The sequence below is a fragment of the Bos taurus genome, chromosome 3, assembly GCF_002263795.3.
Source record: "Bos taurus isolate L1 Dominette 01449 registration number 42190680 breed Hereford chromosome 3, ARS-UCD2.0, whole genome shotgun sequence".
Taxonomy (NCBI): domain Eukaryota; kingdom Metazoa; phylum Chordata; class Mammalia; order Artiodactyla; family Bovidae; genus Bos; species Bos taurus.
Genome location: NC_037330.1, coordinates 9,850,279 through 9,869,510, shown reverse-complemented (window position 1 = coordinate 9,869,510; position 19,232 = coordinate 9,850,279). Strand labels below are relative to the sequence as shown.

General features: G+C 51.9%; 1 protein-coding gene across 1 annotated transcript; it reads left to right on the top strand.

The window, feature by feature from the left end:
- Positions 1-8,863: 8,863 nt before the first annotated feature.
- SLAMF8 (SLAM family member 8) lies at positions 8,864-19,107 on the top strand. Its single transcript, NM_001205794.1, has 5 exons — positions 8,864-8,972; positions 11,456-11,782; positions 16,129-16,434; positions 16,516-16,620; positions 18,386-19,107. The coding sequence occupies exons 1-5, from the start codon at positions 8,933-8,935 to the stop codon at positions 18,448-18,450; spliced, it is 843 nt and encodes a 280-aa protein (NP_001192723.1). The 5' UTR covers positions 8,864-8,932; the 3' UTR covers positions 18,451-19,107.
- The last annotated feature ends 125 nt before the right edge of the window (positions 19,108-19,232 follow it).

The following is a 19,232-nucleotide window of genomic DNA, read 5'->3' as shown; positions in this document are numbered from 1 at the left end:
CAGAACTGGCATCTTCCTCTCCTAGTAAGAAATTAATGTTCAGAGAACTCCTGGCCCCTCAGAGCTGCAAACTTCTATCATTTCCCCTCGAGTTTATTAGAAATGCAGACGCCCAGACCTGCTGAATCAGAATTGCATTTCAATTAGCTCTCTAGGCGGACGATTTGCATGTACATGAAAGTTTTAAAAGCCCTGTCTACCTCCAAAATACATACTTGGTGGAAGTAAATCAGTCCGCTTGCCTTGGAGAGCTTAATTGCTTGCAGTTGTCCTTTGGGAGAAGACAGTGGGTAGGGCAACCCAGGCCAGCCCTTTTTTCTTGCCTCTCTACTCCCTGTTCTCCCTTGCCTCCTCCCATCCCAGCCCTTCCTCTTTCCGGTTCTCTGTCTCTTTCATCGCCCGTCCAGTGCACAGCCAGAATACACCAGGGCCCCCTCCCCTTTGCCCCTTGATTCTGCCAGCATCACTGGGAGGCACACACCATCCAGAAGCCAAGGTCCATCAGGAAGTAACCCTCCCCCGACCCTAATCCTTTACCCAGCCCTCTGTAAACGAGCCACCCACTTCTAAAAAGTCGAAACGTAGGTAAGACAGCTCAAGAAGGGAACAGCGGTGATGGGGACTGGAAGGAGCCAGCCCTCCAGTCGTGCCCACAGATCACCTCCTTCCTGAGCTTTCATACCTCCCTGCCCTCTGCCCCACACCCGCTCCTGGTCCACGGACTGGGGTCTGTCTGTGAATTGAATTTACCAGTCCAGGTAAGATAATAGAACAGTTGAAAACAAGAATTTAGGAACTTTTATAGCAATCTGATAGAGTAATTTTATGTTTTTTTAATATAATCATTAAAACGAGGGCTTGTGTTTTGTACCTCTCTTTCAATGTTTTCTTAGTAATTCATTTTTATGATATTGTACAAAAGTATAACTCCACAGTGGACTGGGAGTAATAAAGAAAAACGGGTCCTTCAACTCAGGTACGTGAGGAGTTGTAATCTCTCTCTCCCTCTCCGTCTCTCTTTCTTTACCACTAGTGACATCTGAAGCCCTAATGTCAACACATCCAGCCCCAAATCCCATCTCCAGTTCTCAGAGTAGGTACCTCCTTCTGTTCCCAGGGATGCTGGTGGGCAGGGGTGGAAGGAGCACTGCCCAGGGTGGGCCAGACCCTGCAGAAGGGATCCCACAGCCTGCTGCAGTGCTGCTGCCCACAGGAAGGCCCACAGCAGCCTCCATGCTTGATCAAGGCTCTGAAATATGAAACGTTCTTTTTCTTTCCGAGTCAGAGCTAAATGCAAACACTTACCCAGCAGGGGTGAGTTAGCTGTGCCTCATCTAGGGACCTGGGCTCTATGGCGTCATATCATTTACAGGTAAGAGAACTTAGCTGGGATAAGGACCGAGAGGCAGTCTGGAGCTGCCCCTTAATGTGGAGATGAAGAGGATGACCAGGAGCCTCAGGGCTGCTCCCTAGTGACTCTCTTGGGTAGTCGGGGACTTGCACAGCAGCCTACACTGTGGTCTGATCCATTCATTGGACAACTTCGTTGTTAGGTCTCATTAAACACCCCACCCTTGTTTTGTATGTGACTATACCATTTAGATATGAACAACAAAAATTGAGCACGGCCCTTCCCTGAACCAGGCAGGTTGCACATGCTGGAATTTCTTTCAATTCCAGGTTATTTTAAATTTGGCTAGGAAATAGACCCCCTACATTTTTATTTAAATAAGCATCCACTATGATTGCAGCCATGAAATTAAAAGACGCTTACTCCTTGGAAGGAAAGTTATGACCAACCAAGATAGCATATTCAAAAGCAGAGACATTACTTTGCCAACAAAGGTCCGTCTAGTCAAGGCTATGGTTTTTCCAGTGGTCATGTATGGATGTGAGAGTTGGACTGTGAAGAAAGCTGAGAGCCAAAGAATTGATGCTTTTGAACTGTGGTGTTGGAGAAGACTCTTGAGAGTCCCTTGGACTGCAAGGAGATCCAACCAGTCCATTCTAAAGGAGATCAGCCCTGGGATTTCTTTGGAAGGATGGATGCTGAAGCTGAAACTCCAGTACTTTGGCCACCTCATGCAAAGAGTTGACTCATTGGAAAAGACTCTGATGCTGGGAGGGATTGGGGGCAGAAGGAAGAGGGGGTGACAGGATGAGATGGCTGGATGGCATCACCGACTCTATGGACATGAGTTTGAGTGAACTCCGGGAGTTGGTGATGAACAGGGAGGCCTGGCGTGCTGCGATTCATGGGGTTGCAAAGAGTCGGACACGACTGAGCGACTGAACTGAACTGAACTGAACTGAAACAGCTCTGTGTCCTTCATCTTTGTCTCAACTGTGATGACAGTAAGCACAGACAAGGACCACAGCATGGGGAAGACCCAGGCCTCCCCATATTGAATCTCTGTCTACACAGCCGAAAGAAGTTGTACCGGCAGACCCAGAGCATCACCAAGGCTGCTCCTTCAGCTCGCACCACTCTGTGAATGAAGAGCCTCTGTTCTACCTGTTTCTGGAATTCTCTCCCACGTGAGGTGCCGATCAATAGTGACTGTTTCTTTCATGGTTGGGAACATGATCGTTGTCATCATCAGCCTGTGTTCCTGACTGCACAGGGCCTACTCATGCTAGATCCCCGATCAACATTTGCTCAGTACGTCAGCGTGCACACCATGGGAACCCAGCAAATACTGTGTAAGCCAGCAAGTGAAGAAGTGAGTTTCCTTCTCCCCCTTCTCTACTTCAACACGGCTCAGTCATGCCTTGCTTTCTGTTCTGGGCCATCTTTCTTCCACCCTCTGGGAAAGTGTGTCTTTGCCTCAAAAGCAGGCCCTGCCTGCTGAAGCCTCAGACCCCTCCCACCCAGTCTCCTGAGTGCTGTTTCATAGGCTCCCTCTTTCTCCCCTCTCCTTAGTCTTCCCACTTCCAGCTGTGAGCACCAGGCCCCATTCCCTCCACCAATTCCCAGCAGGGACAGGATAAGGCTGATGTAGGAGAGGTGCCCTGGGCACAAATACTGAAGCAGACGCCATCCTTGGGCCGGGCAGACACTAGAGTGTCCTCTCAGGGGAAGTGAGATGTGTCCATTTCAAATATGCACACACTGCCTCAAACCTAGTCTCCCCGACAGGGCAGCGCCAGTGAGCAAGCTGGCTGCCAAGGGAGGGGTGCACACAGCACGCCCCCTCGCCAGGGCAGCCTTCGGGGCTGCCATGGCATCAGCTGGCAGATGGTGCAGGCAGCTGGTCCACTCTATGGGAACCATATAGGTGAAGGCAGACACAGATGGGCTCATGGGGCTTCTACCTGCCCCTCAGCCCCATCCTGCTTAGAAGTGGTGCCCACCCAAATCCGGTGCTCTGGGACAACCTGGAGGGATAGAGTGGGGAGGGAAGAGGTAGGGGTTCAGGATCGGGGGGACACGTGTATACCGATGGCAGATTCATGTTGATGTACGGCAAAACCAATCACAATATTCTAAAGCAATTATCCTCCAATTAAAATAAATAAGTGATTTAAAAAAAAAAAAAAGAAGAAGCAGTGCCCAGAGACCCATCCACCCCCAGAAACACCCTGCTTTCTTCCTTGTATTCCAAAAGCCTCTAAAGGCCCCCCACCCCTTCCTGCCTGGTGCTCTTCCTCTACCAGCTCCCTTCTCTTCTCAAACATTCTACCTTTCCCCCCCCCCCCCCCCCCCCCCGTTTCACTTGTCTCCCGGTGCAGGGAGGCGGGGAAGGAGTGAGGCCATTCTGCCCTAAGGCCAGTCCAAGAAGAACAAGTGTGAGTAGGCAGGGACAGGGCGTCGCTTGGGCCACCCTTCACACTGCATCCAGTTCCACCCCACCCTGAATCTGCACCACCACCCGACCTGAAATCTGCTCTCAGAGCTGAGGGTTGCGGGCTCAGATGAGCCACAGTTAACACCTGCTCCCCCCACCCCCACAGTGCACACCTGCTCCCCCCAGCCCCCCACCCACAGCCCACAGTGAAGGCGAATGCAGACCACTCCACCTGACAGATGGGGCCACCCTGCCTGCCCACGCCTGGGCAGAGGTGGACTCAGACTCAGCCACTGGAGTTTCCCTGAAAGGCCCCAGGGAGGCTGAGTGCAGCCCAGGCTGCCAGCTGCTCTCTTAATTAAGAAATGTGGGGAGTGGCCCCTTTGAACTCAGCAGTTAATTTGCTCTGTGCACTCCCCCTGTGGCTGGGTAATTAATGTGGTCTGAACCAGTGATTAGCAGTGGGGAGAGAAACTGCCTCCACGACTTAACCCTTCCTGTGCCTTCATCAGTCGGTTCTTCTCCAGTTGTCTCAGGGCTGCTAGAAGTTCTTTGAGGGGAGGTGCGTGCGATATTTTCAGGTCCTCACCCAACCTCCTCCTCCCCACTTTCTCAGCTCCCCCTCCGAAAGTCCCCTCAAGAAAAAGGGCTGGTGTACTGGAGACAGCAACTCATGTCCTGCTGGGATGGACCATTACCGACCACCCTTTCTGCTAAGAGGGAGTGTGACTGTTCACTGTCTCCCCCAAGGGAATTCAGCATCTGTATTTCCAGCATTCACATACTGGCCAGACTCCCGCACCCCAGGGCCATCCCAAACCTGGCCTTGACATTTCAGAATCATTCAATCCTCTTCAACACCTGTTTGCAGGGCACCACTTGGTAGAAAGCCTGTCCTTGGTGATATACAGGGTGCAGACATGAAGGGGGCCTGATCCCCACTCTCAGGAGCTCACAGTCTGGGAGAAGAGAGTTACAGCAGGGCTGCTCGAACCTCAACACTCCACTATCTGCGCTTGCCCGGCTCTCCTTCTTCCCTCTCTCTGGCCGCGTAGTAACAATGGTTAATTTTTTTGAGTGCAGACTATCAACTGAAATTGAATTGCACAATGTGAGAGCTGAGAGCCTCCGTTTTATTTGGAGACTCACTGAGAACTAGAGCCCAGGAGACAGCCTCTCCAGTCACTCTGAGAAGCTGCTCCGAAGAGGTTAGGGGAAGTCAGCATATATGTGGTTTGGGAGAAGGGGTACGTGCAACCCAGCACACACCTTGGTAGAAGGTTGCTGCCAGGCATGAGGCACAGCCATCTTAGTTAATCATTTTATTGCTTTTCTAAGTATGGGAAGATGCAAGAAATAGGGTTCATAAAATTTTCTTTCAATATATCTGAGGGCCTGTTCTGCCTGTTTTCCCAGAGCACAGAGGGCCTCATCCTGATGGTCACCCTGAATTCCTTTCAGGGTAACAACTGCAGTAGCCAGGGACTTGATTCTTGTAGAACTGGATGGTGGGCAACATTCTTCATTTCACATGACTATGCGCCAGACCCCATTCTAAGTGGTTTCACCCTGAGGGCACCATGAAGATGTAGATACTGTTATTAATCTCTATTTCATGAAGGAAGATGCCAAACACAGAGCAGTCACTTTGCTTGTTTCACAACCAAGATCTGAACCCACAAAACCCAACCCCAGAGCCTGAGTTAAGTCCTATCCTCACCCTCGTTTATATCCTAAGGTTCCCCTCAGTCTCCACCCCAGCTCCACAGGGGCCTCCCAGCCTCCTGCCCACCCTGCTGGCTCCTATCCATCCACCCTCTGGCTGCCATAGCGTGCTTTGCACACAGCTGGCTTTGCTCTGGCCACTCTGATTGTAATTATTGGGTTACATGTCCATCTTCTCATCTAAACTGCAGATTCCTTGAGGGCAGGGGCTGTGCCTTTCATGTCTGTGTCCCCAGCACCCGGCAAGTAAGTAGATGCTCAATAAATATCTGACACATGGATGAGGAAATTGACAGTGGAGTCATGTAGCTGATCCCCTCCTTTGGCCTCTCCGCCTATAGGCAGATTAGGGTTAGTTCCATCATGACTCCAGCTCTGCCCCTTTCTCCCTAGAGGGTTCCTTTCTACTTCAGTCGGGATGATCACAACAGCTGCTACCAGGCCACCCTGCCTCTTTTTCTCCCCCTGTCAGCCCTGAGGTAGCAGAGCGGTACTGTGAAAGTGTGCTGGGCCCATAACCCAAGGCTTAATGGGTCAAAACCATCCTCTGCTTCAGTGTGCCTTTCGGCTTCCCTGGTGGCTTAGCAGCAAAGAATCCTCCGGCTGCTGCGGCAGATGCGGGTTCCATCCCAGGGCTGGGAAGATCCCCTAGGAAAGGAAATGGCAGCCCACTCCAGTACTCTTGCGTGGGAAATCCCACAGACAGAGGAGCTTGGAAGGCTACAGACCATGAAGTCACATAGAGTCAGACACGACTTAGCAACTAAAGAACAACAGCAATCAGCCCTGCACGCTGTCCTCCCACTAGCAAGCTAGCCAAAAATGGGCAACAAACAGCCCCCTCCTTCCAAGCAGTGCTTCTCAGAGCTCCCTCCATCCACCAGCTCAGAACCACCCGAATGCAGTGATTGTTAAAGCGACAGACTCCTGGGACCCAGCCCAGCCCCACTGAACAGAATCCTCGAGAACCCAAGTTTTCAGCAAGGATGAGAACTGCTGGTCTCCAGAATAAAAACCTAAACTTAACCCCATACTCAAAGCCTCCACAATCTGACTCCCAACCTCCCTTTCCATTTTACCCACAGCAGCCTTAGAGGGTTCCCCCTTCTGATCCTTCATTGTCCCTGGAGCCTACTTGGAACCTCCCCACCGTCAAGCCTTACACACTGCTCTCCCCTCATGCTCAGAGCAACTCCCACCCAACTTCTGGCCCACCCTGTTTTCTCCGCCTATCCAAAGTATATCCATATTCAAGATGCAGCTCAAATTCCTCCTTTTAAGGAAGCAGCTCCTGTCCACCAGGGGCTTCCACGGAGGCTCAGATGGTAAAGAAACTGCTCGAAATGCAGAGACCAAGGTTTGATTCCTGGGTCAGGAAGATCTCCTGGAGAAAGAAATGACAACCCAGCCCAGTATTCTGGCCCCAAGAATTCCATGAACAGAGGAGCCTGGTGGGATACAGTCTATGGGATCGTGTGGGGTAGACTCTCTGTGCTGCTCTTTTGCCCAGACCCATGTCTGTCCATGGTGGGTCTTCCCTTCCTGCTGCTGCTGCTAAGTCACTTTAGTCGTGTCCGACTCTGTGCGACCCCACAGACGGAAGCCCATCAGGCTCCCCCGTCCCGGGGATTCTCCAGGCAAGAACACTGGAGTGGGTTGCCATTTCCTTCTCCAATGCATGAAAGTGAAAAGTGAAAGGAAAGTCGCTCAGTCGTGTCCGACTCTTGGCGACCCCATGGACTACAGCCTACCAGGCTCCTCCATCCATGGGATTTTCCAGGCAAGAGAACTGGAGTCGGGTGCCATTGCCTAGGCACATGCTATTCCTACCATTTGGTGGTGAGTACCTGGAGGGCTGGAAGCCTATCCCGGAATCCTCCTGCTCATCCGCCACCACGTCTGCCTCCTTATTGGTCCAGTGCGGAGCGTCCAATTTGACTGACAGGTCAGAAGCTAGGCAGGACAAGGTACCACAAGCCACACTCGGGAAGCTCGGAGATCTTCCTTCTTGCAAAACCTTCCTTGACTCAAGAAACCAAGTAACCTTCAGAAGTGAAAAGATAAAGGTAGTGAGGATGGGGTGACTGGCAGAATGGGCCATGCTCCAAAGGCTGAAGCTCAGCTCACAGCTCTGCTTCTCTGTGACCCCGGAAAGATGCTAACCTCGTTCTGGTCTTCAAACTCCCCCATCTCTAACAGGGAGATAATCAGATCCTCTTGAAGAAGAGTTGTAGGTCTTTCAGGTAGCAAAATATGTAACCATCTCTAGAATTCGTGCCCTCGTTTAACAAATATTCATTAAGCATCCATTAAGGTCTGGGTTCATAGTCCCTGATATGCAGTGGCGTGGTGGTAAAGAAACTGCCTGCTGATGCAGAAGACGCAGAGACACAGGTTCGGTTCCTGGGTCAGGAAGATCCTCTGGAGAACGAAATGGCAACTCTCTCCAGTACTGTTGCCTGGAAAATCCCATGGACAGTGGAGCCTGGAAGCCTACAATCCATGGGATCACAAAGAATAGGACACCACTTAGCAACTAAACAACAAAGCATTCGTGGCTTGCCCAGCACCAAGGGGAACACAGAAATGAATATGAGACCTTGGCAATAAACAGTCTATGCAGATGAGAAAACTGTTACAGGATGACATGTTACGAGTGATCACAGAAGCACAGGCGTGCCCTGAGCACACAGAAGGGAAGCTTCCCCACACTGCCCGTGGTCAGAAAGCCCTGAATGGGAGTCTGGTCAGCTGCATTGCCCACATAACCACAGCAAGTCCGGGAGGACGGATGGAACAGCTTGCCTGCTGGAGGATCGAGCACAACGTGAAAGTGTGGAATCGGCAGTTCTGAGAAGAGGCGGCACTGCTTGGTGTGGTTAGAGAGCGGAAGGGCATGGGACGCCAGGCTGGAGAAGCAGGCTGGAGTTGGACTTAGGAGAGCCTTGTATCTTAAGCCAACAGTTTAGTTGCCCTTGATCCTGAGGGCAGCTGGAGGCCATGGAAAAATTTTAAGCAGAGGAGAAGTGACAATGGGAATTGCAGTTTAAAGGGTTTTCCGTGGCTTCAACAGGAAAGGAGGGGCAGCCAGGCAGCGTGGGATGCGGGGCTGCCCAGAGAGACTCAGTGAGGAGGATGTCGGCTTGTGCGGGGGTGCTTGCCGCCTGCCTTAGCTAACCATAGGCATTTGAAAGAGGCTGACTTACAAGAAATGGCTCCTGAAAGAGCCCAGCTAAGTCTGAAGCCAACTTCCACTTTTCTCTGGATATTTTCACTTTCGGGGCATCTTGTTCTGAGTCAAGATTCCTCCTTCTGAACATGGGACTTTCCAGAAGGACCACAGCTCCTTCCGAGCATCCACTTGACCTGGGATGTTCTGGATTTGGGTCATTGAGGGAGTTCGTCTGCCTCTCTGAAGTATGGCTGTGTGGTCTCTGTGGAGTCTGCTTCTCTGGGAAGGTAAGTAGGGCAGGCCTAGCCTCAGAGAACTGAAGGCCCCTCCCCCTTCCAAGGGAGAACTCAGGAGCTGAGGAGGGGTAGGGAAGATGGAAGTAAGTTCTCAGGCAGCCTTGAAAGCCAGGCAGGAGCAAAGAGACACAGGATCTTGGGAAGAAGGGTGGAAGCACAAGGAGCCTCTGTGTCCATGAGACATGAACTGTTTTGTGGTCCAGGGAGGTTAAAACTGAAGCTGGTAGGACCATTGGTTTTGTTAGATATAGTGGTGAGAACATGAGGGTCTGGCAGCATGCAAATTCTAAATACAGTCTGGGAGGAGCAGGGGGGGAGTGGGGCTCTTGCAGTCTAAGGACTTCTTTCCAGCTGCCTGTGGGAAACCTGAGCCCCTACCCCAAGGTCTGTGGAAGTGGACACTGAGGAGAGTAAGAGGCAAAAGCAAGTTAATATAGTGCATGCAGATTCCGGGTGGCCAATAACAGTGTGATGTCAGAAGAGACCTCAGGTCTCCTCAACACTGGGTGACACCCCTTGCATCCTGTCTGATGCCTGACACCCCCCCGCCCCTGATTGGTCAACAAGTGGTCAATGTGACAAAAGCCAGCAGTGCTAGGCCAGGGGATGAGAGTTGTGGGGTGCAGCAAAGACTCAGACTCTTCTGTTTGCATCAGAGACTCACAAGGCCTTTGAGACAACTTTGGGTTTCCCACCTGAGTTCCTGGCTCCAAAAATCTGCAAGTGTCAACATCTCTAAACATGTCAAGGAAGTCCTGCCCCAAAGAGGAAATCTGTTAGGTTTGAAAATCTTTCATATCCTTGGACATGGGAAGCTAAAATAATTTTTCTGAGTGGTGAAAGTACCACTGACTGAATGTACCCCCTTATTTTCTGGATGGGATGACAGAAGGGAGGAGAGTGCCCCAGAAGATTGCTCAGTTCATTCATGGCAGAGCTAGAGTAGAATAGAACAGGAGTCTTGATTGACATTCAATGCTGTGCTCTCTGGATGTGGCATCTCCGATGTGCATTAACTCTGGAGCCATCCCCAGTTCGGACTGAGGTGCCTGGGGCTGGCAGGGCAGTGAGATGCACTGGGGACTGGAGTTACAGTGGCTGGCTGAGTGGTCATCCAGAATACATCTTCCTAACCAACCTCCCAACACTTGGGTATGTTCCCTATCTGCACTCATTCTGCTCTGCACCCCTGCGCATTCCACTGAGTCAGGCGCAAGGGAAGTCCTCACCAATTTCATCATGCGGTAAGTAAACTTGCTGGCTTCTCCTGCATCCTCTTCCTAAACAGCAGTGGTCACGGGGAGCCCAAAGATCAGAAGAGGAACTCAGGGTCTCATGGGACTCGTAAACAAGCGGTAACATAGAGGAATAAGAGCATTTGTAGAGGTGGCCCCAGGCTGCTGTGAGAACACAGAGAGTTTGTAAACAGCAATGAGGAATAGGGGAGGTTGGGGAGGCGGGAATGCTTCAGGGATGAGCAGAAATTAGCCAGCAAAGGAGTCAGAGTGGGAATTCAAACAGAGGTGTCACCCACACACGTCGAACGCAGTATGTTCCCAACAAAACAGCCTCTTGCCATCTCACCTCCATTCTATTTCTCCTTTTCTGGATCATGGAGAATGGTACCTAGTGGGTCCCAAGGACCTGGGAGCCATCCTTGACTCCTCACTCCCTCACTCCCAGATCTAATTTGTTACCAGATCCCACTGACTACACACCTTAATCCCACGTCATTCCTCCCACTTCTGCCCATCCCCATTGCTCCCTTCCATGGTACAAGTTCCCATCACCCTCCTTGGGATTAGTAGCCAAAGCCTCAGCATTCCCCCACGTCCTCTGCATCCTCCATACCTCTGCTGGAGTTGTCTTTCTAACCATGGATCTAATCATGTCACTCGCTTACTTAAAACCTATCCGAGGTTCCCCATCACTCTAAGGATAAAGCCCCAACTCCAAAGCTGCTTTCAGGGCCTTGCAGGACCTGGCTCCGGCAGACTGCAGTGCAATGTCTTGCTCCCCTGCAGAGAGCTACTTTAGTTCCCTTGGTGCACCGAGCTCTCTCACCCTCCGGACCCTTGTGCTGCTCGCCCGGCCTCTAACACTGCCCAGTCCCCACTACAGGCTGCCCTCTGCTTGGCCTGGCCGATTCCCATTCCTCTTTCAAGTCTCAGCTTAACCTTCGCTTCTCTGAGCTCCTCAAGGCCAGGCCAGTTCACCCTATCACCATACCCATGTTCTCCCAGGGCACGCCTTTTGGCCATTGTGGCAGACTGCTTTCTTAAAAGTCAGAGCTCCGTGAGCCCAAGGACCAAATTCCTTCCTCACTGTTTTATTCCCAGGCCTTGGCACAGTGCCCCTTCAGCTTGGGTGGAGGAGGCATGGAGAGAAGGGCCCTCTGCTCCATAGCAGCTCAGCTGAGTGCAGGGAGAAAGAAGGTTTGGCACAGGCAGAGTGACGGAGCTCTGTCCTTTCAGCACTGCTTCCCATGGTCATCGCCAGTGCCCAAGTGCAGGGCCAGGTGGGTGGCTCGGCGCTGCTGGTGGCGGATCACCCTCCCGGTTTCCAAGTCCGAGAGGCCATCTGGAGATCCCTCTGGCCTTCAGAGGAGCTCCTGGCCACGTTCTTCCGGGGCTCCCCAGAGACGCTATACCACTCCCGCTTCCTGGGCCGAGCCCAGCTACACACCAACCTCAGCCTGGAGCTGCGGCCACTGGAGTCTGGAGACAGCGGCAACTTCTCCGTGCTGCTGGTGGACAAGCAAGGTCGGGCCCGGACCCAGACCCTGCAGCTCAAAGTGTACGGTGAGTGTGCCTGATGCAGATTCTCTGCCCCACGCCTTCCCATCAAACTCCGGGAAGGCATCTTGAGTCCTGGGAACTGGGGAGAGCGGAGTCCTAGAAACCTCTGGCTTCTGACCTCACGGCTGATTCAGGGAACAGTTGCTCCCCCACACCCACAGGTAAGAAAACTCCTGGGGCTCTCCCACGTGAGTTTCTGGCTGGGGCCACCAGACTCTGCCACTGGACAGCCCTGGTCAGAACTCTAGCTCTGTCTTCTTATCTCAGTGGCCTGAGAACAATACTTAGCTGCCTGACACTGAGCTTTCTCACTTGTAAAACCAGCACAGTAATATTATCATGAAAATGCCAATAAAGGTAAAATCAGTTGAGAAAGCGTCTAGGATAGAGGCTAGCCTGTGCGCGTGTGCTCAGTCCCTCAGTCGCGTCTGACTCTGCGATCCCAAGGACTGTAGCCCACCATATTCCTCTGTCCATGGGATTCACCAGGCAAGAATACAGGAGTGTGTTGCCATGCTCTCCTCCAGGGGATCTTCCCAACCCAGGGATTGAACCCACATCTCTTACATCTCCTGCATTGGCAAGCGGGTTCTTTATCCTGTAAGTCATCAGTTCTAAGATATCAGGTTATAAGATGTGCCATTATTTTATGCACCACAGAAAAGAAATGTAAATATTACAATGGAACTATGACACAACATTTTAAATTAAAAATTAAATTTTAATTAAAGTATAGAATTATTTCATATTTCTTTAAAGAACTCTTTTAGCCGTATTGAGAGATTTTAAATGTATATCATTCGAGGGTTCTCGTTATTATGTATTGTTGCAAAATAAACCATCCCCAATTTTACCAGCTAAAAACAACAACTCTTTTTATTTCTCACAACTCTGAGTTTCCAGGGTTCAGCTGACCAGCTCCTCTGCTCTACCTGGGTTTGTAGGGTCATTCATAAAGTTGCACTCACCACCTCACTGGTGTGACTGGATTCACTGGGGGGTGGATGAGTCTTTCCAGCAACTTTACCTCCACTTCCATCAGAGCCACTATCATCACAATCACCACCGCCAAGACAACCACATTCTCCACCCGACCATCACCCGCCCCACATCACTGCCTCCACCTTTACCCCTCTCCATCACCCCACCATCACCCATCCCACCATCACTGCCTCCACCTCTGCCCCCCTCTCCATCACCCCACCATCACCCGTCCCACATCACTGCCTCCACCTCTACCCCGCTCTCCATCATCCCACCATCACCCCCACCATCACTGCCTCCACCTCTGCCCCCTCTCCATCACCCCACCATCACCCCCACCATCACTGCCTCCACCTCTACCCCCTCTCCATCACCCAGCATCACCCATCCCACATCACTGCCTCCACCTCTACCCCGCTCTCCATCACCCCACCATCACCCCACCATCACTGCCTCCACCTCTGCCCCCTCTCCATCACCCCACCATCACCCGTCCCACATCACTGCCTCCACCTCTACCCCTTCTCCATCACCCACCATCACCCATCCCACATCACTGCCTCCACCTCTACCCCGCTCTCCATCACCCCACCATCACCCCCACCATCACTGCCTCCACCTCTGCCCCCTCTCCATCACCCCACCATCACCCCACCATCACTGCCTCCACCTCTACCCCCTCTCCATCACCCAGCATCACCCATCCCACATCACTGCCTCCACCTCTACCCCGCTCTCCATCACCCCACCATCACCCCACCATCACTGCCTCCACCTCTGCCCCCTCTCCATCACCCCACCATCACCCGTCCCACATCACTGCCTCCACCTCTACCCCTTCTCCATCACCCACCATCACCCATCCCACATCACTGCCTCCACCTCTACCCCGCTCTCCATCACCCCACCATCACCCCCACCATCACTGCCTCCACCTCTGCCCCCTGTCCATCACCCCACCATCACCCCCACCATCACTGCCTCCACCTCTGCCCCCCTCCATCACCCCACCATCACCCCACCATCACTGCCTCCACCTCTGCCCCCTCTCCATCACCCCACCATCACTGCCTCCACCTCTGCCCCCTCTCCATCACCCCACCATCACCCGTCCCACATCACTGCCTCCACCTCTGCCCCCTCTCCATCACCCACCATCACCCATCCCACCATCACTGCCTCCACCTCTGCCCCCTCTCCATCACCCCACCATCTCCCATCCCACCATCACTGCCTCCACCTCTACCCCCTCTCCATCACCCCACCATCACTGCCTCCACCTCTGCCCCCTCTCCATCACCCCACCATCACCCACCATCACTGCCTCCACCTCTGCCCCCTCTCCATCACCCCACCATCACCCATCCCACCATCACTGCCTCCACCTCTGCCCCCTCTCCATCACCCCACCATCTCCCATCCCACCATCACTGCCTCCACCTCTACCCCCTCTCCATCACCCCACCATCACTGCCTCCACCTCTGCCCCCTCTCCATCACCCCACCATCACCCATCCCACCATCACTGCCTCCACCTCTGCCCCCTCTCCATCACCCCACCATCACTGCCTCCACCGTCACTACCTTTGCCTCCACCTCTACCACTGCCACCATATTTTTGCTGGTCAAGATAAAATGGCCTTTGAGCTCCTATTCATCTACCTAGTGGCTTGGTAAAGATGTGTCAGTGACCGCTATTTTAGTAAAACCTCAGAAATTTGGATAGAAATAGGGAAAAGAAAAGGCCCCAATGGAAGAATGGAGAGTAGAAGTGAGAGCTGGGCAAAAGGAATCACTGAGGGAGAGAGAGGCGGTGGTAAATTGGGAAAGAGAGAGACCCTCCCATGCCCAGAGGGAGATAACTGGGTCACCACTCGGTGAGCCCCTTGGGCTGCTAGTGTGTGACTAAAGGGTGCACACTGCCCTGACCCAGGCTGCACTGTTTGGCAAGCCAAGCGCCAGCTGAAATTCAACACCCTCTCACCTGTTACCCCTGAGCCCAAGGCCCTTGCCCAGTGAACAACCTTCACAACCATCCAGGCAGCCAGGGAGCCTCGCCCCTGTTCTGAGTCTCCGCTGCCGCACATGTGAAATAAGGACGTGGAATGTGATAATACATGCAGCACCCACACCACTAAGCTCTAAAATGCCTTGTTCTCAGCATCTGAATTACAGATTTTAAGGAAATTGCTGTTTTATTGCTTCCAAATACATAGCGTGATTAGAACTAATTGCACAAAGCTGCCAAGCAGCCATCCTTAGGAGCTCTGCTTTGACAATGGATGAGAATGATTTGAATTAGCAGATCAATTACCAGAAATGTCAATGGGTGTTTCTACTGTGCCTGATCATGTTTGGATGCAGCTTGTCCTCTTAAGTAGTGTAAATATCCCCCCTGTAATCTTTGTTTATACTATTAGTGCACCCAGCAAATCTTTTCTTTTTTCATATCACAAATCCCACCAGATTGAGCTGGCATTAATGAGGTTTTACTCTGCTTGACTCTGGAATGCTGTCAGAAACAGCCCTCCCGTTGTCTCCAGAATGGGCCCCCGCTGGCATTCATTGCCATGAGACTCCTGATCTACTCATCAACCAATATAGCAAAAGGGAGCCATGGTCTGGACACCAGGACACCAGTTTGGCCAGTGGCCCGGGTAGCTGAGCACCTTAAGAGTGAGGGGTATGGAAATCGCAAGGCAGAGCTCCCACCCACTTGTCTGCTCCTTCACAGAACTTTGCATTCTTGTAAGAATTTTCTTAGTTATTCATAGTCACTCATTAGTACGTCTTCCTCATCAGACTCCAAAAGCTCCAAAAACCCAGGAATGTGTTTGTCTTTGTGTCTACCTTAATAAACACTGATTGTCTCTCTGACTGATGTACCGTGTATCAGGGGAACACTGTGATACACAGAGTGCTTGGAGGGCTCGGAGCTGCACCAGGACTATCAGGGAAGGCTCCACGGTCAGAGCGGCAAGCAGTGTCTCCACACTGGGCCTTGAAGGATGGGTAGGAGTTCTCTAGAAGGATGAGAAACAACAGGCATGTGTGTACAGCTGAGCCGTATGGAAGATATGGAAAGGCATGACACACTTGGAAAACAGGAAATTAATCAGATGGGTGAGGAGGGGGTCAGCAGGAAGTATAGCTGGAAAGGTTGACATCAACTATTTGATGGAGGATGTTAAATACCAGACTTAGAAATTCAGCTTCTGTCCTGTGGGCAGTGGGAGAAAGACAAGGTTTTGGGGAGGCTTAGTCAGAGGCAGCTTCTAGCCCTGCATGGATCCCAGAGCTGGAGCTATGGGATCCACGCGCACAGCATCCCTTTAACCCATGTCGGCTCTGCTGTTCTTGCCCAGATGCAGTGCCCAGGCCCGTGGTCAAAGTGTTCATCGCTGTATCAGGGGATGCTCAGCCCCCCAAGACCTGCCACGTGTTCCTGTCCTGCCGGGCTCCCAACACCAGCGACATAACCTATAGCTGGCGACGGGAGGGAACTGTGGACCTTGATATGGAGCCAGCTGGCCTCTTCACGGATGGACAGGTGCTGAGTGTGTCCCTGGGACCAGGAGACAAAGGCGTGGCCTATTCCTGCATTGTCTCCAACCCCGTCAGCTGGGACCTGGCCACAGTCACCCCCTGGGAGAGCTGCCATCGCCAGGCAGGTATGCCGAGGGTTGGGGAGCAGTGGTTGAGGGGTGGTGAAGCTTCTGGTCCCCCTGTGACCGTGTCTCCTCCATGTCCAGCTCCAGGGAGGGCCTCCTACAAAGATGTGCTGCTGGTGGTGGTACCTGTCTCGCTGCTCCTGATCTTGGCTGGTCTGTCTGCCTGGCACTGGGGCCCCTGGTCAGGTAGGAGTCCTGTGGGGGCTGGGGATGGGCGGAGGAGGCAGGTCTGCGGAGGAGGAGGGCTGAGTTTGGACCTCCTCTTATTTAGGCTTCGTATGTTCTGCCCTCCTTACCTCTCCCACATCATCTCTTGGCCCTCTCCATCGAATATTCCGGTCTTCCTTCAGACTGAATTATTTGAAATTCCTTTAGCAGTTTTCAAATGTGCTACTCTCTCAAGTACCTCTGTAAGCATTTGCACATTCTACTCTCTCTGTCTGGAAAATATTTTCCATGATTTCCCGCCCAACTTGCTTTCTTCATTTGGCTGTCAGCTCCACCATCCTCAAGGCATGCCACCTCCAGGAAGCCTTCTGGAACTTCTCCTGCACACCCAGCCTGGGTCTGTGCCCCGCCTTGACCGTCCAATGCTCACCTCAGTCACAGCACCTACTGCCCTCACTCTCCATGGAGTTCTCAGCCCTCGAAAAACAAACTCTGTGTCACCTCCGGGCACCTAGCAAGGGTTCCTGGAACATAGCTGGTATCACTAAAGCTGTGTTGGGTGTAAGTCTAGGTGAAACCCAACCCCTTCTTGTCAACCATCCTAGGAAATGCTCCCTGAGAGAAGCACCTCTCTGGGCGGGAGCTCACAGGGCTTCCTTTTCCAGGAGAAGAGAGAAGGAGGCGTTCTGGGTTCTGACGTCTACAGCCAGTCCTGGGATGTGTTACCCCTGAAAGAATTGTCCTTGCTGACCTGGGCCTCCTGGACATGTCCATCCTAGGCTGTCTGGGCTGGTCCCAGGATGGAGATAGTGGGCCAGCAAGGAGAAGGAGGCATAAGACCCCATTACAGTGGATGTGTCCTCAAAGGCAAGAGTCTTGGCCCAGCAGCTGAGCATGCAGCTGGGCCGCCAAGCTGGCTCCAGCGTATTCTTTCCACTTGCAAAGGAGGGAGGAGGGGACAGCTGAGGTCACACTCCATCCAGGGGCCCTGTCTCCGCCTGAGAGCGTCTGGCCTGGCCCTTTGGCCCGAAGAGTCCCCAAGATTCATGGTAAGAAGGTAGAAGCCAGGAAAAGAGCAGCTTTTTGTTTTAACAGTTTTATTGGACTATAATTCACATATCATATAATTCATACATTTAAAGAGTAAAACTCAATGGCTTTTATTACAGTCACAGAGTTGTGCATCCATCACCACACTCAATTTGAGAACATTCTCATTACTCCAAAAAGAAATTCCCAAGCCCCTTAGCCATCACTCCCTAACCCTTCCTTTCCCTTCCAGCCCCAAGCAACCACTAATCTCCTTCCTGTCTCTAGACTGTCTATTCTGGACATTTTATGTAAATGGAATCATAAACTGTATGGTCCTCTGTGACTGATTTCTTTCACTTAATCTGATGCTTTTGAGGCTCAGAAAAGAGCAGCTTTGTCCACCGAGAAGCGGCAGAGAGAATTTGACTATCTGGGAAAGTGGAAAGGCTACATTCAGGGCATCTGGAAGCCAGCCCTGGCTCTTGTCATGTGGCTTCTGCCAGTCATTAACTGAGTCTGTCCCAGCTCTAAGTTTCTATACCTTCTACAACTAAAAGTGTACCGCAGTTGCAGAGGAAGACTAGACATTAGGAAGAACTTCCTGTCCTTGAAGCATCTCCTTTTCCAGGGTCTTAGAAAACCAGGAGAGATATCCCTTTGCCCAAGATGATCTTGGACCAGGACAGTTAGGATTCAGGGGCCTTGGGTACAAACACTGGAGGAGTTACCTTCTTTCTGATCTCCTTGACAGGAAAAAAGAAAAAGGATGTCTGTGCTGATGAAGTGGATCAAGAGACAGAGAGCCCCCTCGTGTAGGCTGTGCCATGAGCAATGCCTGGATCGTGAGGAGCCCCACTGCCCAGCCACATGATGGTCTGGGATGTAGCTGGTGCCTGGAAACCACCTGGGACCTTGGACCTTCCATGAGACTCCTGTACCACCTCCCAGGAGTGGCCGGGGCAGTTGGCACAACCTTCCACACCCTCCCCCTTCTCTCTCTACTGGTACATGTTCTGGCCCTACTCTGGGCAACATGGGCCTAGCAGGACATCTCTTCAAGAACACCAGAAGTTCTCCAGGATCCATAGATTGATTATCCATAGCACTCACTGCCCATCCACTGTTCATGAAGTATTGTTATGGATCTGTTCCCTTTAAATTACATGTGGAAATCCTAAACCCCATCCCCAATATTTCAGAATATGACTGTGTTTAGAGATAGGCCTTTAAAAAATAAGGTTAAAAGAGGTCATTGAGATGACCCTAAGCTGATATAACTGGTGTCCTTACAAGAAGAGGGAGAGACACCCGGGAAGCATGTACACACAGAAGAAAACCATGGAAGGACACAGAGAGAAGGAAGCCCCTGAAAGCCAAGGAGACAGGCCTCTGGAGAAACTGAACCTGCTAACACCTCTGTCTTGGATTTCCAATCTCCAAGAATGAGAAAATAAATTTCTGTTAAGTCACTCATTCTGTGGTGTCTTGTTTTGGAAGCCCTAGAAGACCATGCAGGTCAGGAAGCAATAGTTAGAACTGGACATGGAACAACAGACTGGTTCCAAATAGGAAAAGGAGTACGTCAAGGCTGTATATTG